This window comes from Aegilops tauschii, chromosome 3, assembly GCF_002575655.3.
Source record: "Aegilops tauschii subsp. strangulata cultivar AL8/78 chromosome 3, Aet v6.0, whole genome shotgun sequence".
Classification (NCBI taxonomy): Eukaryota; Viridiplantae; Streptophyta; class Magnoliopsida; order Poales; family Poaceae; genus Aegilops; species Aegilops tauschii.
The window spans coordinates 569,730,378-569,752,459 of NC_053037.3; the positions used below are offsets into that span (position 1 = coordinate 569,730,378).

At 45.6% G+C, this 22,082-nt stretch overlaps 1 protein-coding gene across 1 annotated transcript; it reads right to left on the minus strand.

The window, feature by feature from the left end:
• Positions 1-421: 421 nt before the first annotated feature.
• LOC109767517 (F-box/LRR-repeat protein 14) lies at positions 422-3,788 on the minus strand. Its single transcript, XM_020326275.2, has 2 exons — positions 3,687-3,788; positions 422-2,312 (listed from the first exon to the last, which is right to left on the minus strand). The coding sequence occupies exons 1-2, from the start codon at positions 3,720-3,722 to the stop codon at positions 840-842; spliced, it is 1,509 nt and encodes a 502-aa protein (XP_020181864.1). The 5' UTR covers positions 3,723-3,788; the 3' UTR covers positions 422-839.
• Between the last annotated feature and the right edge of the window lie 18,294 nt (positions 3,789-22,082).

The window sequence follows — 22,082 nt, forward strand, 5'->3', positions numbered from 1 at the left end:
TACAAATACAAGGCAAATGCTGTTCCTACGAGCTGGACTGATGCAACGAGCTGTCTTGTTACTTGAGCTAAAATAAAAGGATTCAGAAAATCAGAACCCCTCGAAAAGAGATGAATCTTTTGTTTAGTGCTGGATGTCCAGAGCAAAGACATGATGTGACTACCTGCAATGAAATTAGCACACAGCTATGCTATTATGTCTTGAGTAGTCACTCAAGTTTCTCAACTTCAGGTCATTTTGGAATCTAAACATCCACAATTATGCTTCCTAGTAATTATTTTGAAAGACATCCTCCAGTAGAGTCGATATCAACAAAACAAGCATGCCGCCTTTGTACATGTCCATCGAAACTTGGACATAATATTATTACTACAAAATGATCCATACCAAAATTGCCACGCAAACATAGCAGGCAGAGATATATGTCTTCAAAATCACTTGTGCAATAAAAAAGGGTCCATGACATTTGCTTAAATAATACAAATAAGTAACACCAAACTGTCATATAGTGCCCCCGCAGCAAAAACAGGGAATCTTGGGGCCTACTTATGCCGGTTTCAAAGCAGCTACAGAGAGTAGAAATTAAGCAAGAGAATTACGTACAGATGATAGTAATACACAAGTGGTGCCTACTATTAAAGTTTCATTCACCAGATGCCGTACTAAGATCATCATTAGACTGTCATACAGAAAAATCATACAGTAAAGGTAGAAGGCAATAGAAAGTCCAGACAAGTGAATCTAGGTCGGATGATGCACAGCCTTGTCCAATGATGCACACTGAACAACTTAATGGCTTCAGCAGCAAATTCATACTAAATTTTTTGGAGACCAATTCATCAATAGCCGCCAAGACCAATTTTCTTCATAAGGGCATTTGAACACTCGCTGGAGTACTGAACTGACTTGGCAACACGCTGCGCAGCTTGCAGAGAGACCTCACCACAAGACTCGATGACCAAAGACTCTAACTTCTGAGCATCTTCCAGTTCAGCCACTCCAACATCAGTAACGTTATGACACATCCGAAGTGTGAGATTACTCAAGCATGGGGTGTGCGCAATGAAGCGCATCCCGGCATCAGTTACCGCATGACACAATATAAGCTCAAGTGTCTCCAGATGAGGCAAGGATGAGAGGGCCTTCATCCCCTCGTCATCAAAGAAGTTGGCGTTGTTGAGCACAAGAACACGAATTGGGCAGGACTGAATGAGCACCAGAAAACCCTCTTGTGTGAATCCTATTTCTGATGGCCAGTCGGCATCACATCCTGTAAAGCTGAGGTCTATCATCTGAAGCATACGACAGTTGAGGGCTAGAGCGTAAAGGCTCTTATCAGTAAATGATGTCCTGGTCTCACAATAGTTGACATCACTAGAGTAGCGCTGCAGGTTAAGCCAAAGTGAGATTCTTTTAAGGTTGCTGCAGCTCCGAGATAATGCAATAATGTCATTATCATTTAGGGCACGAACATACTGAAGGCAAAGCTTCTCCAATGCTTTACACTTTCCTAGGAGAACTCGAAGTCCTGCTTCTGGCCAAGTTTCAATATGCGCCAACCTTAAATCCTTCAAACTCTCACAGCAGAAATCATATATATCCATGTTGTGAGCATCATACGAGGAGTCATAGACAACATTACCTGGATCAAGAAGATCATATCTACCTCTTTTCCTCTCAAACTCAAACTTCTGGAGCTTCATCCATCCTGAACCAAACTTTATGAAGTCATGATGATTGATTCCTTTGCAATTCTTCACTACAAGCTCTTCCAATGATCCATCCCTTCCAAGGTATTCCAGCCACTCTACATTGTCGATTTCCTCGCAATCAATAAGGTGGAGAGCAGATAGACTTGTGCAACCAACTGCAACCGAGAAAAGCCCAATCGAAGTTATTTGTGGTGTGGAGTTCAGCCTGAGAGACACCAATTTCTTGCAATTCACTAAGCAACCAAGCCCAGAGTCATCGATGTGTGAGCAGAAGCTTAATGTGAGATCAATCAGCGAGGAACAGTGAGATGAAAACACAGAAAGGCCTTTGTTATCCAGCTGCTTTCCATGTCCAGGTATCCAACCAGAGTAATCGATTTCCACTTTCCGCAAATTTGGGAAGCGGACGCACAATGATGTCAGTGCTTTTGTAGCAGTGCAAAGACCGGAACCAACACGGATAGCATCCCTTTGATTCCCCTCTATCCTGTAGAGCTGCTTTGACACAAGGGAAAGAGAATTCAGATCACTTGTCGTGGTGATCCTGTTGAGAATCTCTGTCAGCAGAGCCTCCGGTAGGTCCTCCATCGAACAATTCAGCTGTACCAATCAGGTAATACATATCAAGGTTCAGAAAACAACGGAAAGAGGTGGACTAAAACTTACGATACATCAGAATAATGCGTGTGAAGATAGATGGAGATCAGAATGGTGACAGACACTCATTACAAAGAATATATTACTGACGAAGTTTGAGCATTTTCTGTATCCGTCCAAAACCTGTTTGTTCTTCACAAGCATGGAGAATTATTAAAATAGCTAGCACCTTATCTGTGTCCAGATTGTTAGAAAGAAACGGTGACGCTACAGGCGGGCCACATCATTAAATTACACTAGATACCACCATAAAGTAGCAGAGCCTGAATAATGAACTAACTAAGAGAATACAAAGAAACTAGCTAGATCTGATGCAAGCAATTCTGCAAGAAGACCCACGTGCTGAATCTAAACCAACTTATTTGGAGGCACCTAATTAGTAACATGAAAACAAGAGCATGCAAATTGAAATTAGTACTTGTAGCTCTTGCCTGGGAAAGAAAGAAGGTAGGGAAATTAATCATTTTGACAGAGCCGATGAGTTCATAGGGTGCAGTTAGTATTAATACATAACGTCAATCTAATATATGTTCAAAATAGAAATACTACAGTAGTATTTGCTGCAACCCTAGGCAAGTACTCGGTCAGTTGCAAAAAGCTTAATTTATGGTACCTAGGAGAATGGCTTTACAACATTAACGAACTTTGAGCACTTTCTGCTGTATCTGTCCAAAACTTAACTGTGTGTTGTTCATAAGCATGGAGATTTATTAGAGTAGCTAGCTAGCACCTTATCTGTGTCTAGATTGTTAGAAAGAAAAAATGACGCTACAGGCGAGCCACATCATCATTAAATTAAACAAGCTAACACCATAATTAAGAAGCAAGCAGAGCCTGAATAATGAACTAAGTAAGAGAATACAAAGAAACGTTCTGGAATTGACGCAAGAAGAATTACTACTACTAATTGCTGAATCTGAACATGAAAAGCAGAGCATATATGCAAATTAGTTAGTACGTACTTGTAGGTCTTGGTAGGGCAAGAAAGAAAGTACTAGGGAAATCAATCATTTTGCCACAGCCGATGAGTTCACAGGGCCAATCTAATATCTGTTCATCAACTAGAAATAATACTAATATTTGCTGCAACCCTAGGCAAAATGCTTACTTTCTACTGTACCTAGGAGAAAGGCTTTACAAGATTAACTAAGTTTATGGATGGATGGGGACGATACTACCGGGTTTGGTTTCCCCTGTCTATCAAGAACAAGAAAGCGAATCAGAAGAAAAACGGCGGTCAAGTCGGGGAACCAACGCAACGCAACGAAGAGGGAGGGAGGGGTCTCTCAGGAGGGGAGAAGAGAAAAATGGCGGTACCTTCTTTGAGCAGAACCGACCGGGAGAGGAGGACATCGCCGCCGCCGGTCGACCTCGCCGCCGCTAGCTTCTTTGATTCGGAGGAAGAGAGCAGAGTGTAAACCCTAGTCTCTGTAATCCAGCGTAGCGGAGGAAGATGTGGGCTCACATGGGCTTTCCACTCCCGGAATGGGCTGCGGGCCGACAAGCGCTATTTTTGGCCTTCTACACTTTTTTTACCACTAAAAAACACATTTATGTCTAAAAGTAATAAAAAAATATAGAATGCGCATATCATCATTTCAGTAAATGAGTAAAATTGTAAGGCATTGTAAAATATTCCCATGTCCACGAAAACAAATTTTCATCTACTTATTAAAATGTCTAGCAGTTTTTTTAAATATTCTTGTATGCAAAAAAGAAATATTCATGTGTGAAGCGAAATGTTCACATGTATCAAAATAAAATAAATGTCTGTGTTTACAAAAAACTGGACATGTATTCTCATAAATGCACTTGTATGTAAAAATAAATAATGCCCATGTACATCCATATGAGTATTTCGGAAGGATACGTTAGTGGCATCGCGCCCAAACGTCACAGATAACTAAATGCAAGAGATACGTTCTGAGTTAGTGGCGTTGCCCACCATACTCGTGGTTAGTAAATAATGTACTACTGACATGACACTTTTCGACCATGACATTAGTAAATGTTGACAGTATTAAGAAAATACTGCACCGGCAACTTTTTCTCTAATTAATCTCTATCTTACTTTCTTAAGAAGTTGGTACCAATTCTCTCAATATGTAAAGTGTCCACCTCAACGTACCACTAAGCAATGCATTGAAGTGTTCTCTCCCACTAAGCCATGTAAAATCTGTCACATAAGCGAGTCATGCATTTACAATTATTTTTGCATCAGTCTATGTATGTCATGCTACCACATCATATATTCATGTTAGTCATCCTTCACATTTTGGTTTGAAATGACATTTTTAACTGTATTTGAAAAGTTTTTATTCTATTTTTAGACACTTTCTTTTATTGATTTTCAAGCTTATACTTTCTTTTCCATTAGATTTAGTTATTTTCGTCAACTACTTACATATTTTTTAACAAAGTTACCGCAGCAACGCGCGGAGAGAGAGTCATCCTCACTACTCTATTTCAGAGTTACATATTAAATGCAAGCCATCTTCTGTTGCAAAACATTTCTTATTTTTATTTTTCTTACTCATTTTCTCCTTACCGTGTGCCTCTCTCTTTCAAACTTTTATTACACTACCATCCCGCTGCAACGCGCGGGGTATTGCCTAGTTTTCCCAAAAAGGCAAGTAGCACGACATGTACATTTCCAACTGGGATTACATAAGAAGGAAGCTATAACAAAAACCCATAAAAGCATGTTGCAACATCTAGGAAAAAGCAAACACGTATATGTCTAGTGCTACTCCAATGGCTCCTTGGTCAGGTTTTTGACAACTAGCTTCATCTGAGATCGTTGCAGGTGCTTGACCAACCTCCGTACCCTTCCTTCATCACCACCGGGTACGAGGATTCTACTGTAGGAGGTAATAAAGATTTTTCATTTTTTGATCATACGTCGTTATCTAGTTGCACAAGTACAATGTTTGGCCCCCGACGATCAACCTTTATTCCCTTTGTGCAAGTCCAAATTATACATATGACATTCTCTTGCTTGAGAAATCAATGAATGTTTGGCCATGATAGCATTGTACTGGTGTGTTATGCAGCATGACATGCTCTGTAGATGTAAAATGTTATTGTTGTTATGCATGTTTGTTGCTCAAAAAGTAAGGGGAAACATCAAACAATGGTAAAATTGATGAAGTATCCCCATTTAAAAATGGTAATTATCAAGTAAACTAAAATTGACAGGCTTGTATATACACACTGATGAAGTGTCCCCATCTAACAATGGTATACATCAAACAATGACATCGATAATCCAACAGCAATGTTCAGAGATTGTACACACCATCTATGAAAATAAATTGAAGAAAAACATACAAAAAGAAATATGAGGACTAAACAAATGTATGGCATATGTTCTCACACAATGTTATTAATTGGCAACATTCTTATAACAAACACATACCGAATACATATAAAAAAGAGAGAGGTGGGGAGAAGACCATCGAGGGGATGCCAGGGTAGACGAAGACACCGAGGTGGAGGAGGAGGACGCCGGGTAGAGGGCAGTGCCTCGTAATGGTTGGTGCTCGGTGTATGGTCAGATCTAGGTCTTGTTCGGCGTCGGGACAGGAGGGAGTCAACATTTTGGGACACGCAAGGCAGGGGCATCCAATTCGAGGTGGGATGGGGGCTCATGGACGGTGGCCTCGCCTAGGAGCGGAGTCAAGGTGGTGTGTGGATCAGAGGCGACATCGCCGATGTGGGATCATGGCCAAGAAGGCAAGAGGACTCAAGGGAGCGTGTGGAGAGGAGGGGATGGTGGTCCGCGGGTGACCGGTGCATACGGAGGCAAACAGTTGGGGTGGCCGCCTACAGAAAGGCGACATTGGGTTGTGCCCTCTGTTGGAAAAGGCAGTGCCTAGGAGGCGCCTAGGCAGTAGGCAATGGCCAAACGCCTTGCCTAGGGCATAAGCAGAAGTCTAGGCAGAGCAAGTAAGAAATTGTCTACCCACGCGAAAAATCATGCCATCCTACACTGATATGCCAAAAGGGCCATATTCCTATGATAGTAGCTGGTAGTTAACATACTCATATGCACTGAATTAATAAAATACACATATAATAACCACATATACACCTTGATAGTAAAAATTATATAACCGCCTAGGCTGCGCTTAGGGCGCTTAAGCACCGCCTAGGCACTAGGCGAAGGCCAACCGCCTCGCTTACGCCTACCGCTTTTTCCAACCTTGGTTGTGCCTACTCATTAGTCGGTAGTTGTGGTGATTGCAAGGATTAGGAGCGGTTCGCTAAGCAGGCATGTTTTGTTTGCGGTGGAGAAGCGAGCGATTATATGAGATAATTGCGGGAATAATAACTATGGATAGTAATTGAGGGAGATTAGGGCATGTAGAATGGTGCTATCTTAGGAGTGTCACGTAGGGTAAGTGCTGAGGTGGAGGACTAAGAAAATATATGTGTCTTCTTTTAATTAAGAGATTATCTGTTAGCACAACACGTCTCACCTTGTTTTTAGAAGAATAGCTGGTTATTGGAGATATGGCTAAGACATACTCCATTGTACACATATTTTTATTGCTATCTCTAAATTATGTGAAAGATTTAAGATAAGACTGTCTTATCAACCAATATAAATGGCTTGTAATTGCGGGACATTAGGTGCTAAACGTGCTGAGCACATCATACATCATTAGAACAATGTTGAACGATAGATTAAGGCCTCTTTATGATGAAAATTGTTTGGATTCATTAAACTCACTCTTTGTAAGCAGTGGACCTAAACCGTTTTACATTTGTTTACATATGTAGTACTATTTATCTCTCAACTAGAGCAGCTCAAGCTGGAAGCAATAAGGACAGGCGTGTGGCAGACGGTAGGAGCGACCTGGATTGAACCACCCCCGGAGTTCAAGATGAAGGTCAACGTGGATGCCGCATTGTCCAACAGCTCATGTTTGGCGAGCAGTCACCGCAATGGCATCCAGGGTGCAACGATGCATGGGCACATCGATCATCCACGAAATTAAAGCGAGGGTAGGAGTTGCAAATCATACTCACTAAGTATATATGTATATTCCACCTGATGGCGTTTGTGTGACGCCCGGGTAATCAAGCTACAGTAACTCTCTGGTAATGATGCCACGTCACCACGATTACTGTTGCTAATCTCGTGCTAGTTTAGAACCGATCCAAATTCAAATTTAAGATCAAGTCGAACAGTTAAAGTTTTCAAAAGTGAAAACTAAAATGTTGTAAATGTGTTAAATAAATCCTGGGTAATAGTGGTGAAGAAACCTAAATTTAATAAAATGATTAAGTGTTCAAAATAATTAAAACTGTAGGTTAAATAATAAAATAAATGCCTTTTAAATTTTATAAAATGTTAAAGCTATTTTAGTTGGGATAAGAACTAATGTGGCAGTAGTTTATTTAGAAGTACCAATTTTGGTGTTAGTGATAATTTTTACTAAAACTAAAATAAAATGTAACTAAAATAAAATAGGAAAGAATAAATAAAAATAAAGGAAATAAAACAAAGTCAAAAAAACCCTGGCCCACCGGGCCACGACCCAACAGGCCGGCCCACCCCGGTCCACCTAACCCACTACTACCCCCCCCCCCCACTACTCCGTAACCCTAACCCACGACCGCACAACCCCCCACCCCCCGATCCCCTCTCCCCTCGCCCCTCCTCTGCCCGATCCCTTCTGGATCCAGGGCCTCGCCCTCGACGCCGATCGCCGCCATCGGCGCCACCACGGCGCTCCGTCGCCCCTTGCCGTCGCCGGCGTCGCTCGACGCCCTGACGCCCCGTCCTCCACCTCGACCTCCCCGACTGGATCTGGGCCGCACCCCGGGCGCCCCCGACGCCGCCGCCGCACACCGTCGCTGCCTCGTCCCGCCACTGCTTCGCCGGAGCCGCCCATCGTCGTCGTCGCCTCCTCGTCCTCCTCCTAGAGCCACGCCGCCCGCACCTCTACAACAGGGGTGAGGAACACCTCCCCGCCTTCCCCACCTCTCTGTCGCGCACGCGCTCCGGCGCCCGCTCGCGGCCACCACCGCCCCGCACGTACTCTGGCCGCGTGCACCCCGTCCAGACCTTGCCCAGCCCCGCCTACGGCCGCAGCCAGATCCGCGCCCGTCACTGTAGCCCGCCTCTGCCCTGCGCACACATCGCAGCCCTCCCCTCCGCTTACTTGCTACTGGCCCCGCACGGGCGCTCGTCCACCCGCGCCCCCTCTGACCAAGCCCGGCCATGGACGCTCCCCGCTCCCCCTCGCTGCTGCCCGCCCGACGCCGCCAAACCTCGTCACCAGCCGTGTTTCCGGCCACCCCAGCACCGGCCACTCGCGCCTCTGGACGCGGCGCTTTCCCAGCTGCCCGTAGCACCCCTATGCGCGGCCAACGGTCGCCGGAGACGAGCGCTCGGTCATCGCCCGCGTGCTCTGCCATCGTCACCATATAGTGCCGACGTGGACATCTTTAGCCTCGTGCTAATTGGCCTCTATGCCACTGACATGTGGGGGCCACGTCACTAAATAACCCGTGCAATTAAAATGAGCTCTCTGAACTAATGACCCAATGACAGGTTGGCCCCACCTACTAATTAACTTAATTAAAATCAATTTAATTTGCTGTTAACTCTAATAGTCACTGACTGATGGGCCCTCGGGTCAGTTTGACCAGTCAACTGGTCCACAGTTGACTGCTGACTCAGCAGTCAACCGGGTCCCACTGTCAGCCACTCCAACAATTGGCTGGGTACACTTCTGGGTGTATCTAGCAATTAACCTTATTATTTTTGGATTTAATTAAATCTGTTAAATTTAGAAATGAATTAAAACTTTAAAAATTAATATAAAATAAACCGTAACTCGGATCAAAATGTTTTCTACATGAAAGTTGCTCAGAAAAATCCAACGAATCCGGATACGCGGTCCGTTCATCTGTCACATGCCCCTAGCATGCTGAACATGGAACCGTCCCCTCTCTTTTCATCTGCCCGGAAAACGCCAGACGTCGGGAAAACCCCTCCGGATGTTTCCCTCTCCGTCTGCAACGTATAGCATACGTTAGGTCACACCCGGCACAGCATATTGCCACGTTATGCTTTGTGATGCTATGTTTGCTTTATATTTACTGTTTCTTCCCCCTCTTCTCTCCGGTAGACCCCGAGACCGATGCTGCCCCTGTGATCGACTACGTCGACGACGACCCCTCCTTGCCAGAGCAACCAGGCAAGCCCCCCCTTGATCACCAGATATCGCCTATTCTTCTCTATACTGCTTGCATTAGAGTAGTGTAGCATGTTACTGCTTTCCGTTAATCCTATCCTGATGCATAGCCTGTCATTGTTGCTACAGTTGTTACCCTTACCTGCTATCCTACTGCTTAGTATAGGATGCTAGTGTTCCATCAGTGGCCCTACACTCTTGTCCGTCTGCCATGCTATACTACTGGGCCGTGATCACTTCGGGAGGTGATCACGGGTATATACTATATACTTTATTTACTTGATACATGTGGTGACTAAAGTCGGGTCGGCTCGTTGAGTACCCGCAAGTGATTCTGATGAGGGGGCTGAAAGGACAGGTGGCTCCATCCCGATAGAGGTGGGCCTGGGTTCCTGACGGCCCCCGACTGTTACTTTATGGCGGAGCGACAGGAAAGGTTGAGACCACCTAGGAGAGAGGTGGGCCTGGCCCTGGTCGGCGTTTGCGGATACTTAACACGCTTAACGAGATCTTGGTATTTGATCTGAGTCTGGCTATTTGGTCTATACGCACTAACCAACTACGCGGGAACAGTTATGGGCACTCGACGTCGTGGTATCAGCCGAAGCTCTTCTTGACGTCAGCGACGGAGCGGCGCGCGCCGGATTGGACTGGAACGCCTGCTAGGCTAGGTCTGCTTCCGGCCGCGTATGCAACGTGCAGGTGTGCAATGGGCGATGGGCCCAGACCCCTGTGCGCATAGGATTTAGACCGGCGTGCTGACCTCTCTGTTGAGCCTAGGTGGGGCTGCGACGTGTTGATCTTCCGCGGCCGGGCATGACCCAGAAAAGTGTGTCCGGCCAAATGGGATCGAGCGTGTTGGGTTATGTGGTGCACCCCTGCAGGGAAGTTTATCTATTCGAATAGCCGTGTCCCTCGGTAAAAGGACGACTCGGAGTTGTACCTTGACCTTATGACAACTAGAACCAGATACTTAATAAAACACACCCTTCCAAGTGCCAGATACAACCCGGTGATCGCTCTCTAACAGGGCGACGAGGAGGGGATCGCCGGGTAGGATTATGCTATGCGATGCTACTTTGTGAACTTACCATCTACTCTCTTCTACATGCTGCAAGATGGAGGTGGCCAGAAGCGTAGTCTTCGACAGGATTAGCTATCCCCCTCTTATTCTGGCATTCTGCAGTTCAGTCCACTGATATGGCCCTTTACACATATACCCATGCATATGTAGTGTAGCTCCTTGCTTGCGAGTACTTTGGATGAGTACTCACGGTTGCTTTTCTCCCTCTTTTCCCCTTTCTATACCTGGTTGTCGCAACCAGATGCTGGAGTCCAGGAGCTAGAGATCCCGAGGATGATTCTGCATGGAGTTCGGCTTTCGAGGAGTAGTTAGGAGGTCCCAGGCAGGAGGCCTTGCCTTTTCGATCGTTGCTACTTTTGTGCTAGCCTTCTTAAGGCAAACTTGTTTAACTTATGTCTGTACTCAGATATTGTTGCTTCCGCTGACTCGTCTATGATCGAGCACTTGTATTCGAGCCCTCGAGGCCCCTGGCTTGTATTATGATGCTTGTATGACTTATTTATGTTGTAGAGTTGTGTTGTGATATCTTCCCGTGAGTCCCTGATCTTGATCGTACACATTTGCGTGCATGATTAGTGTACGGTTGAATCGGGGGCGTCACAGTTTGTATGAATCATAGTGTACTGTATGTAGCCTAAATACACGCACACATATACGCACGCCATCCCTTCGCTTGATCACCAAATTTACACATACACACACACAAATACATAAATACTTCACATGTAGAAAGCAACCACAAGTCCACAACACATACCAAGGTCGCCCCGCCGACATTTCAGAGCTAAGTAGCGTCAGTCATGGAGGGAGCCGTCCCGCATGCAGAGAGGAAAGTGACAAGTGCAACCATCGGTGTTGCAGAAACCATTGAAGCATGTTTCACCACAATAGCTGGCTCCTATGGGTGTTTTCAGGATTAAACGTTCCATTGCTATCGCTGGCGTCATCTCCACCAGAGCCCGCGGCGAGCGTGCCATGGCCATCGGAGCTGCCACGAGCAGCTGTAGAACCACCACCGCCGACATCACCAAACCCAGTGTCGCCTTCTTGTTGGCACTCGCCATCTCCCCTGGCCCTCTCTCTTTGTAAGTGTGTGTGTTTGGTTGGTATTAGTTGCACCCTCTACCTACACCTTTGATCCCAGCCCTATTTATAAGTTCTTCACCTGTTCCCTGCTGTTGATGTGTCTTTCTCGCATCTTTATTTTTGCTATTTGTACTAGCGGACAGCATCGTCATTAACTGCAAGGTATTTAGATACATCCATCATATATGTGTTTTTTTTTGTGGTAAGTACACGTGGTTGTCAATTAGTTTTTTTGTGGCAAATAAAGTATAAATTATGCAAAAAAATATACAAATTAATCATATTAGCACTAGTGTTTGAGTACATTAAATTGACCACACGATTCACCTGCAAAATAAAATGAAATTGACTACACTATTGAAGCCACCCCAGCTTCAAAGTTGCCATTTCTAACATCTACCAAGGTGCCTCCAGTCCATTCCCTAGGAGATGAACATGTCCATCAAAAATTAAGTTTCCGGTTAGCTCTCTCAGAATTAATAGATCTGGATCGTTCTCAGGGTTATTACACATGTCCTACAGTTGAATGGAGCAATACCCGAGCTTGGTATATACCTGACAAATTACCACATGGGGGCCAACCAATGATAAGTGATACAATGACGACGATAGGCCAACAATCTAGCTAGATCTACTACTTGACAAAAGCTAATAGGTGAGATCTATTTTTGTTTGCTCATAGAAAATGGCACCTCGAGATGGGTGATTTGAAAGGAAACATGCATCGTTTTACTTCACCCACCGACGAAGGACATGCAAACACGTTGATCAAATGTGGAACAGCGGGATTCTTTGGAAAGAATGAAATAATATACACTGAATTATGCAATGTATATCAACAGCTACAATGCCAAATAAATATCACATTTGATACCGTGGGTGTCCATATTTACCCCTATATATAAACTCAGTCAAACATTGTAAAGTTCAACTTGTGACAATCTTTATATGCACTATTCTATTTCGGAACGGAGTGAGTATGAGACAGTTCGGAAAGTATAACAATATACCCCCTTCAAAGTGACCACAACAGTTTACTTTTTGGCAAAAAAAAGCAAAAAATATGCAAAAAAAAGGAACAATACAAATTAATTCATATAAACACACATATTTGACTACATAACTTTAACAGCACCGCCATGGTTTCCGGGCCAATAGCTCCTGTGCGACGTTTTTTAGGTGAATTGGCAAGAGTGCGACGTTGTTCGAGCGAATGGCTGTGGTGCGACACATTTGAGCGTGTAAATAGTCCAGGGCCACATGGGGTGTTAAATGTGGTTAAATTGGTCGTCAACCAAGCCCGCCCGTTTATGTTAGGACATGTGGGTCCAACTTAATTGTTCCTCAAAACAGCTGACCGTGCCCTGCCGCCCGACCGTGCCGGGCCCGCCACTCTGCCCCCCTTCTTCTCCGGTGGCGGCAGATCTTGCGTTCTCGGTGGCGGCGGCGGATCCCTCGTTCTCAACGGCAGCGGAGCCTTCATCATAAGAAAATGGTGAGTGAATTCATACCCTAGTCGCCCTCCCGTTCCTCTCTCGGGCCCGTAGATCTCAGCTCGTTTCCTCTATTTTCGCTTGCGGAATCGATAGGTTGTGAGGGGAGCCCGTGGGCATACTGAGATGGAGCCGCCAGATTCAACTTCGAATAGGTAATGCGCCTCTCTCCGATCCAACTTTGCATGCAATTAGGGGGTGGCCTCGTCTGCTTTTTCTCACGGGCTCACACTGTCCGCCACTGACAGAGGGGATGCTGCCGCTCGGACCTTCGAATTGATAGTCAATTTATTTCCATCAAAGGCAAAATTAGTTGATGGTAGCATACAGAACATTGAGAGAGACACAATTGTTAAATGGGAGGTTGAGTTTACAGAGATTGATCCACAAGTTCTACAGAACATGGGAGAGACGGCAGTGAAGAAATGGGTGGAAAAAATTGGGGAGAATATTGTTTGGGGTCCAGAGCAAGAAGTATCACTGTTGCGGTTTGATGATTGGAAAGGAGAGTATGTGAGAATAGAAGATGGTGAACAGATTGTTGAAGAAATCGATCGGCAAAACGGCTGGACAAGCAAACGGGCTAATTTTTTGCTGAGCTCGTTGATCTGAACATTTTTTCGAAGGTTGGATATGTGCCATCACAATTGGCTGCGCAGATGGTAGATGATGATTGGGCTACACAGAAGCCATTGATTCCCATGTGTACTGAACTTACAGTAATAGCTGAAAAGGGACAGGTGACTGGAACTGGAACTAAAACTGCATCAACTGTTGATTGGAATGTAGTTGAATTAGATGAGCCTACTGATTTGGTCATTGCACCAATACCTGACATTGAGATGGCCAAACTTTTTGGCATTCCAGTCGATGACAGAGATAAGCAGGAGAGGGGTGAATCTAGTTTGCCTGCTAATGCTGATGAAGAAGTAGATGGACAGTTGATGGAACAAGCTGCGGATGAAGTAGATGATGCACATGATGATGAGCTGGTGCATGTGTATGACAAAGAAAACCCTGTCATTGAAGTAGGCAAGTTGTTCCCAAGCATGAAGGAGTTTAGGATGTGTTTCAAGACTTATGCAGTGAAACATGAGTTTGATGCCAAGACTGTTTTGACTGGTAGAAAGAAGTTTTATGCGAGGTGCAGAGGATTTGATGGTAGTGTGAAGCCTTGCAAGTGGTACATATCTGCTAGACTGCAACCTGATGGAAGTACTGTCAGGGTTAACCAAATCCCCAATCAACATACTTGTATTACAAGTTCACAGAGAGTATCAACCATGACATCACAACTTTGGGTTGCAGAAAAGATCACCCCAATTTTAGCCAAAACACCAAACACTACTGCCAAGAAACTCAAAGTAGACTTGGAAAAGATGTACCCCATTAAACTGAAATATACCACAGTGTGGAAGGCAAAACAAAGGGCAATGAAAAATTTATATGGTGATTGGGAAAATACATTTAGGATGCTTTACAACTTCAAAGCAGAGGTGAAAAAGAGGTCACCTGGCAGTGTTGTGGAGATAGATACAGAGGTATCAGCCGAAGGTGAAGTCAAGTTCTCCAAGTTTTTTATGGCTTTGAAGCCTTGCATCGATGGGTTCAAAGCAGGGTGCCGTCCATATTTGAGCATAGACTCATCATTTTTGACAGGCAAGTGGAATGGTCAGTTGGCAGCATGCAATGCTCTAGATGGACACAATTGGATGTTTCCTATTGCTGTTGGCTTGTTTCAGTCAGAAACAGAGGCTTCATGGACATGGTTCATGATCCAGTTGAAAAGATGCCTAGGGCCAGTGTCACCTTTGGCTATAGACACAGATGCATGTAAGGGGCTTGAAAATTCAGTGAAAAATGTTTTCCCATATGCTGAGCAGAGGGAGTGCTTCAGTATTTGTGGATGAATTTGATCAAAAAATTCAGAGGAGAAGAATTTGGGCGCATGTGGCCAGCAGCAAGATCTTACACTAGACAGACACACAAATATCATCTTGATAAGATAATGGCAGCATGTGATGAGTTTGGTCCATGGCTGAACACCTACCATTCTTTGTTATGGTACAGGTCAGCATTCAACACTGCCATCAAGTGTGACCACATCAACAATAATTTGGCAGAGAGTTTCAACAACAAGGTGAAGGAGTTAAAAGATTTGCCTGTGCATGACATGGTTGACCAAATCAGGATCATGCTCATGCGGTTGTGGGAATTGAGAAGAAGGATAGGTGATTGTCTGCAAGGTGATAAGCTTCCAGCAGTGGTACAACAGGTGGTCAATAGGAGCAAATGTCTTTCACATTTGTTTGTTGAAAAATCTTCACCTTGGGGTGCTGAAGTTAGAGATAACAAAACTGGAAGGAGACATATTGTTAACACTGAATTGCATGATTGCACTTGCCTCGAGTGGCAACACACTGGTAAACCATGTGAGCATGCCATTCTCTTCTTAGCATCCCAACCGAAGATAAACATGCACCCATATTTGCATGAATATTATTCGATAGCAAGATTCAAAGCTGCATATGCTACTCCAATTCCAGCACTTACAGATCAGTCTCAGTGGCCTGAAGTGGACATTGAATTTTCCATGTGTCCTCCCTTGACGAAAAGAAAGGCTGGCAGGCCTAAACAGAGTAGATTCAAGGCATGGTTTGAGAAAGGTGGGAGTAGTAAGAAGGGAAAGAAAGATGGAAAGCCAAAAAGGGCCCAAAAAGGTAACAAAAACAGATGCAAGTTGTGCCAGGAACTTGGGCACAGAGTGGGATCTGTCAAATGCCGTTACACTCCTGATAAGCCAAAGTATGTTCTTGTGTATTTGTTTGTGTTTTGATTTGGTGCTTTTTTCCAATTACTATATCTATAACATTTTCCCAATGGCCAGGAGGAAGCGAGCAAGTCAGCCCCTTGTTGTTGAACAGTGTTGGCCAACAAAAAAAGCAAGAGTCAATGGCGGTAGAAAGAAGAGAAGTGTGCCTGAGCCTGAGCAGACTGAAGAAAATCTTGCTGCAGTCAACATTCAGACTGAAGAAACTGCTCTCGAGGTTGAAACTGAACCTGAGCGTGTCGAGGTTCAGACTAAAGAAACCCATGTTGAGGTACACACCAAAGAAACTGAAACTGCTGTCAACATTGAGACTGAAGACACTGATCACGAGGGTGTTGGCAAAGTGTTGAAAAGACCAGTGAAGAAAACCAAGATGATCAGTGAACTTGTGTGTGTAGTAGAACCAAAAACAAGAAGTGCTAAGGCGAAGAAGGGCACGCGACGTGGTAGGAAGAGGTAGAACAGAGAACAATTTGAAAATTTGGGGCATGTAATAATATTTGTAACTTGGTGCGTACTGGTAGTCACTATGTATCCCCGTATTTCTATTCGAACTTGTTTGTTGGTACCTTGTCTAAACCAGCCAAATAAAATTCAAATTTGGGCTCAGATTTGAATTAGGGATGGGGTATTGATGTTTTAATGCTATCTAAAGTACCTCAACTGAAATATGTTTGCTTGTTGATCATTCCGAGCCCTTTTGGTAAGTTGAACCCATAGTCATGAAAAGTGTGTCTCAAATGACCTCCAAAGGTAGGATAAACGGCCTCATATTTAAGCAAGTTTTTTTGGCACCTTGTCTAAACCAGCCAAATAATTTTTCTACACATCTATTCTACCTATATAGTGTAAATCTAAAGTCTCACTATTTATTGAATTAATTTTCTATTATTTTCTTTTTTTTGAAAAAACAAGGTTTAATAGAAAATTATATATAAAACAAGTTTAAACCATGAAAATGAGAAAAGTAAGTTAAGATCTTTCTTAGTCAATCCAAAATGAAGTTTTGGTGAGGTTTTCACACTTTTCATTTTCAAAACCCCACCTACTCTCGGGTGCCCACTACTCTCTCCCTTGAACTCCATACTACATTGTTCGAGGAATGACAATTTTGTGAAGGATTTTTCGTAAAAATGTATGTAAACCATATTTATATTTTTTTCTCGTTACTATACGACATAATAAGACTATGTGTGCAAGTTTTATATTTTTTTGATTTTTTTGAATTAGTTATGCTCAACCCTAATCAGTCAAAACCCCTCAAAACCCCTCAAAACCCCGCACACTACCGGGTCGTCGATCGTTGTGCGTGGACGGTTGAGATCTGGCGCTAGGGTTAGCTACAGTGTGCATCGATCCGCATGAGACGCGCTGATTGGTTGAATCAGTGTGCATCGATCCGCATGAGACGCGCTGATTGGTTGAATCAGTGTGCATCGATCCGCATGAGACGCGCTGATTGGTTGAATCAGTGGGGTTTGGATCAGCCTCTCTCGTTGGGGCATCAGGACCGTTCATTTGAATCCAACGGCAAGAGTTGACGCGGTGCATGGACCAAGCCTATGCAGTGCCCTTTCCATCGTTGCATGCGTGCCTGTGCCTACCCACAGCATGCATGCCCACCCGCAGAACTGCGCCCGTGCGTTGCATGCATGCCCTCGACGTAGCCCTGCTCCGCCACCCCTATCGACGCAGTAACCTGTCGCATGCCTACCATTAGAACTGATGCATCGTTGCATGAAAGCATGCACCCGGCCACAATGCAGCAGCCCGATGAAGACAACCAAAAAGCCAACGCTGCATTGCGTGCTGTACATGGCGTGCTCCTCTTTGAGGACGCAATACTGGCATGGGGTATCGATGTGGGTATCGATGCAGTTCAAACGGCGTGCTGCCCATTACAAGATGGGCAAATGAAGGCGTCCATTATTGTCACGTCTCCCATCGACCAAACGTTACCCTCTAGCCAGGCCCTAGCAAGATGTGCAAATTAATGGGCTACGGCATGAATGCACGGGCGGCACACGCAGAGAACCCGGGGCAGGCGTGTCCCCTTGACCCATGACGGCACAGACGCGTGCGTGAGCCCGTCCCCCTTGACCCGCGACCGGTGGCATAGAAGGATCGCAGCCCGTTTCCCACGCTCGTGTACACACTTTCATGGGGCGCCACCAAACGCCGCCCGCCCATTAATTCTACGGGGTGAAACCACGTCGCACTTGGGCTATTTAAGCCGGGCACTATCGTCTTCCTCTCCCTCCTCATCCACACCCCATCCTCTGCCTCCTCTGCCCTCCTTCTTCCTTCTTCTCCATCAAACCCGATCGAGCCCTCGAGCCACCCCGCCACCATGCAGTACAACGGCCCCACCTACCGCTTCCCCCCAACCGTGCCGGAAAGGCTCTACCCGGCCGGAGTGTATGTAGAGAGAACCCTTAGGGTTTGGACGATCTCGAGGTGGAGGGGCGCAAGGGAGTTAACGGAGTTCTTCCTTGCGGCCGGCTTCCGCCACCTCCCCCACAGCTCTCCTCGGATGTACCATCTTGAGGATGTCAACCACAACGGCGTTGTGGTTGGGCTCCTCGCCACGTTCACTAACCCTTTCGATGCTTTCCATCTCCTCGGGCGAGCATATTGGGTTGGTTGTGAGTTCATAGCTTTCACAACCTACAATATCTTCATCGACTTCAACGGCATCTTCCCCAACAACGGCGTTATGCACACGCTCCCGTACCCCATCAACAACGGGGAGGAGTGAAGGGCGGCGCCCGGAGGAGCGAGGTGGCCCCGGAGGAGGAGGAGAAGAAGAACCCGAAGAACCCGCGTTTGGTGCCCCCTATCTATCTAGCTTGCTATAGATCTGTCGTATTAGTTTTTTTAAGTTGTAATCGTTATGCTACTATTATTAAGTTTTATTAGTACTTTAAGTTGTAAGGCTATCATGGAGTTGTAAGGCTATCGTGGAACTATGGGTTGCAATCGTTATGCTTCTATATAATCGTTATGCTACTATATATATTGTGTGTTTCATGCTATTATTTGTGGATTGCTATGGGTTGTTTTGCTTATCATTCGTGTATTGCTATGGGTTGCTACAGGCCCGGATTTCTACACCACAATCACCACACACACCATCTTCAAAATATTGGCCAAACCATGGACATGCAACTAGGAGCCCCATGCAAACCCACTATGGACATAGGTGCAACTAGGAAATGCAAACTAATTTACTTCAGGCACTTCATGCAAGCATCAACTCATTTAGTTCATGGAACCGTAGACATGCATAAAAACAATTAACATTTAGTTTTAGTGCATCAAAAAATGATCCATCACAAAATTTAGTGCAAGAAAAAGGCCAAAATAAAAACAAGTAACATTTTATTGGGCCCCATTTTATTTGCTGAAGTTAGAGGTGGGCTGTTGCCCCTACGCGGGTGGGCTGGTCACGGCCCAACATCTATTCGACAACCCAATTTTGTTTTTTACTAGAAACTGAATTTGGGTGTGTACTGTGTTAACTGAAGAACAAAAACAGAGGAAACAGAGCATGCATGAACACTGAATAATTTGTGTTCCAAATTGCTGCTTCAATTCAGATACATAACTTGGCATGGCGCACAGATCACATCCTCTACCCTGACAGGCCTAAATGCCCATTCTAATGACGGATGAACAACAAATAAAACAAAAACAGAGCAATGATACAACAATAGAACCCCCCCTGCCATGATATTTGCTTGCTTCTGCAAATCGAGCATCTGCATTAGATGTTTCTTGATCTTCTTCAGTTCCTCGGTCAGTTCGGACTCCGCATGCAGTTCAGCATTGCGCGCATACATCGCCATCGGCACGACTCTGCCCGCCCCTCCGCCCGAGCTCCCCGTATTCTCCACAGCAATCGGCGGCACCTCGCCCAAATTGAGCTCCCAGGTTGCGGCCACGCTCGAATCAACGTAGCCCTCAAACTGAATCCTATCAACATATTCATCAATCCACTCGAAATGGTAACATTTCTTCAAGATCTGAAAAGAACAACATGAACCCTAAATCCCAAATTCGAGGAGAAAAAACAAAATATGGAGAAATCAGAGCAAAAGACAGCGAAAGAACGGGCTAAGAACTGAGATCTAACCTTGCCATCCCTTCCTGCCATTGGTTTGCTCAAGCATTTCACAAATTCCCGCCCAAGATTGCCATTGTCATCCCTCTTAGTGACCAACCGTTTAAGAGGGTCTGGGCGTGGGCAGTCAGGGCACCTTGTGAGCAGCACTGGTCCATACTGTCGCCATTTTGAGTGCGTGGCGGAGGAGGTAGACATTTGCGCTAGGTCGCCGGAGAAGAGCAAGATTGGGGAAAGGGGATGAATGGGCGGCGGCGGGCGGACGGGCACGGGCGCTCGTCTCTTCTAGCTGCGAGGAGGTGAGTCCCGCGAATAGACAAGTGATGGGTCCCGCGCTTACGTGGATAAGTGGTGAGTCCAGCCCCCAACAGCTAACGAGGGCATCAGTTGAGTTTAACAGCCATGTCGTGCGTGGGCTATTTACCTGCTCAAAATTGTCGCACCACAGCCATTCGCTCGAAGAACGTCGCACTCTTGCCAATTCACCTCAAATGTGTCGCACAGGAGCTATTGGCCCATGGTTTCCACCATCTCCAAGTTCCCATTCCTAACATATACCAAGGTGCCTCCAGTCCATCGCCTAGATGTACATCTCCCATCATAAATTAAGTTTCCAGTTACCCTCTTAAGAATAGATTCGAATAGCTCACAGGGTTACTACATTAAAAAACAAAGTTTACATGAGATTCGAAAATCATTTCCCCGGTAGTAATACATAATATTTACTGGTGATCAAAAGTTGAATCTCAATTTTTGATTTCACACACAAGATGTACATTTTAAACAAACAACTAGTACATTATCCAGCTCGGCTAACATTATTTCCCCTTGCGTATTGCCTCTTCCACAGTCCTCATGCGAGTGGGAATGGGAGCCACAGAAAATATTGTTTCTTAATCGAAGAGAATTCGGTGTTTAGTACTCACTCTATTCAAATAGTTGTACTAAGTCAGCGATACTTAATTTGGAACAGAGAGTAATTCTTTTCCCTTGCGTACTACCTCTTCCACAGTCCAAAAGCTATCTGGGCTAATGCATTGTCTTACTGCAAACTCTGATGTGATGACTAGAAGAAAGACGATGATTACTTAGCAGCTGAGTCCTAACGTGCTTCGCATTCATGTGCACGTATCCCCTTACATTTGTTTTACCTCCACTTGGTGGAGCGGACAGCTTCCATTGACTTGAAATGAGCTTCTTCCTTTTTAGATCACAAGGACTCACTCACGCCACTGTACCTATGCACATATATGTGCGTGTGTGTGCGCGTGTGCATGTACACGTGACGCGCCGTAGTAGTAGGACTCCGTTGGCGAACTGGTCCGGGTGATCGAGGTGATCTGTTGCGGGCTTGACGCGAGCTGAGCGCGTACGTGCGCGTAGTGGCAGCGGCCAGAGCCGGCCAGATCGTGGACTCGGGTGGGTGGAGGCGTGCGGGTCGTGCCCAGCGCCGGCCCAGGGTAAAACCCGTGTGGGGTTCGTTGTAACCGAGTGTGGCGTCGAGTTCGTGCTAGAGGGAGAAAAAGGATGCCGTCCGTGCGGCAGGCGTTCGAGCGCCGGAAAACTCTCTGTGTCCACCATATCTTCTTCTTCCTTCCTCTTCGTTTCTTCTTAGGTGTGCGCCAAGGAGAGAAGGCAAGAGAGCGAGAGGTAGAAGAGGGCGAGCAAGGGCAAGGAGCGTCAACATCAATTGGTATCAGAGCGACCAGGTTAGGGGGTGCGGTGGCGTCCGTGGCGAGCACGGCGAGCGCGGCGGACATGGAGGCCGCGGCTGCGGTGCTCGCGTGGCACTGAGATGCAGCACGGCGGCGCATGGAGCTGTGGGCTGCTGCGGTGGCAGCGAGTGGCGCTCAATGGGGCATAGCGCGGTGAAGTGCGGCGGTAGC

Coding starts and splice junctions, on each gene's coding strand:
- LOC109767517 (XM_020326275.2), bottom strand. CDS start 3,722: ATGTCCTCCTCTCCCGGTCGGTTCTGCTCAAAGAAG. Junction 2,313..3,686: donor GTCGGTTCTGCTCAAAGAAG/GTACCGCCATTT, acceptor TGATTGGTACAG/CTGAATTGTTCGATGGAGGA.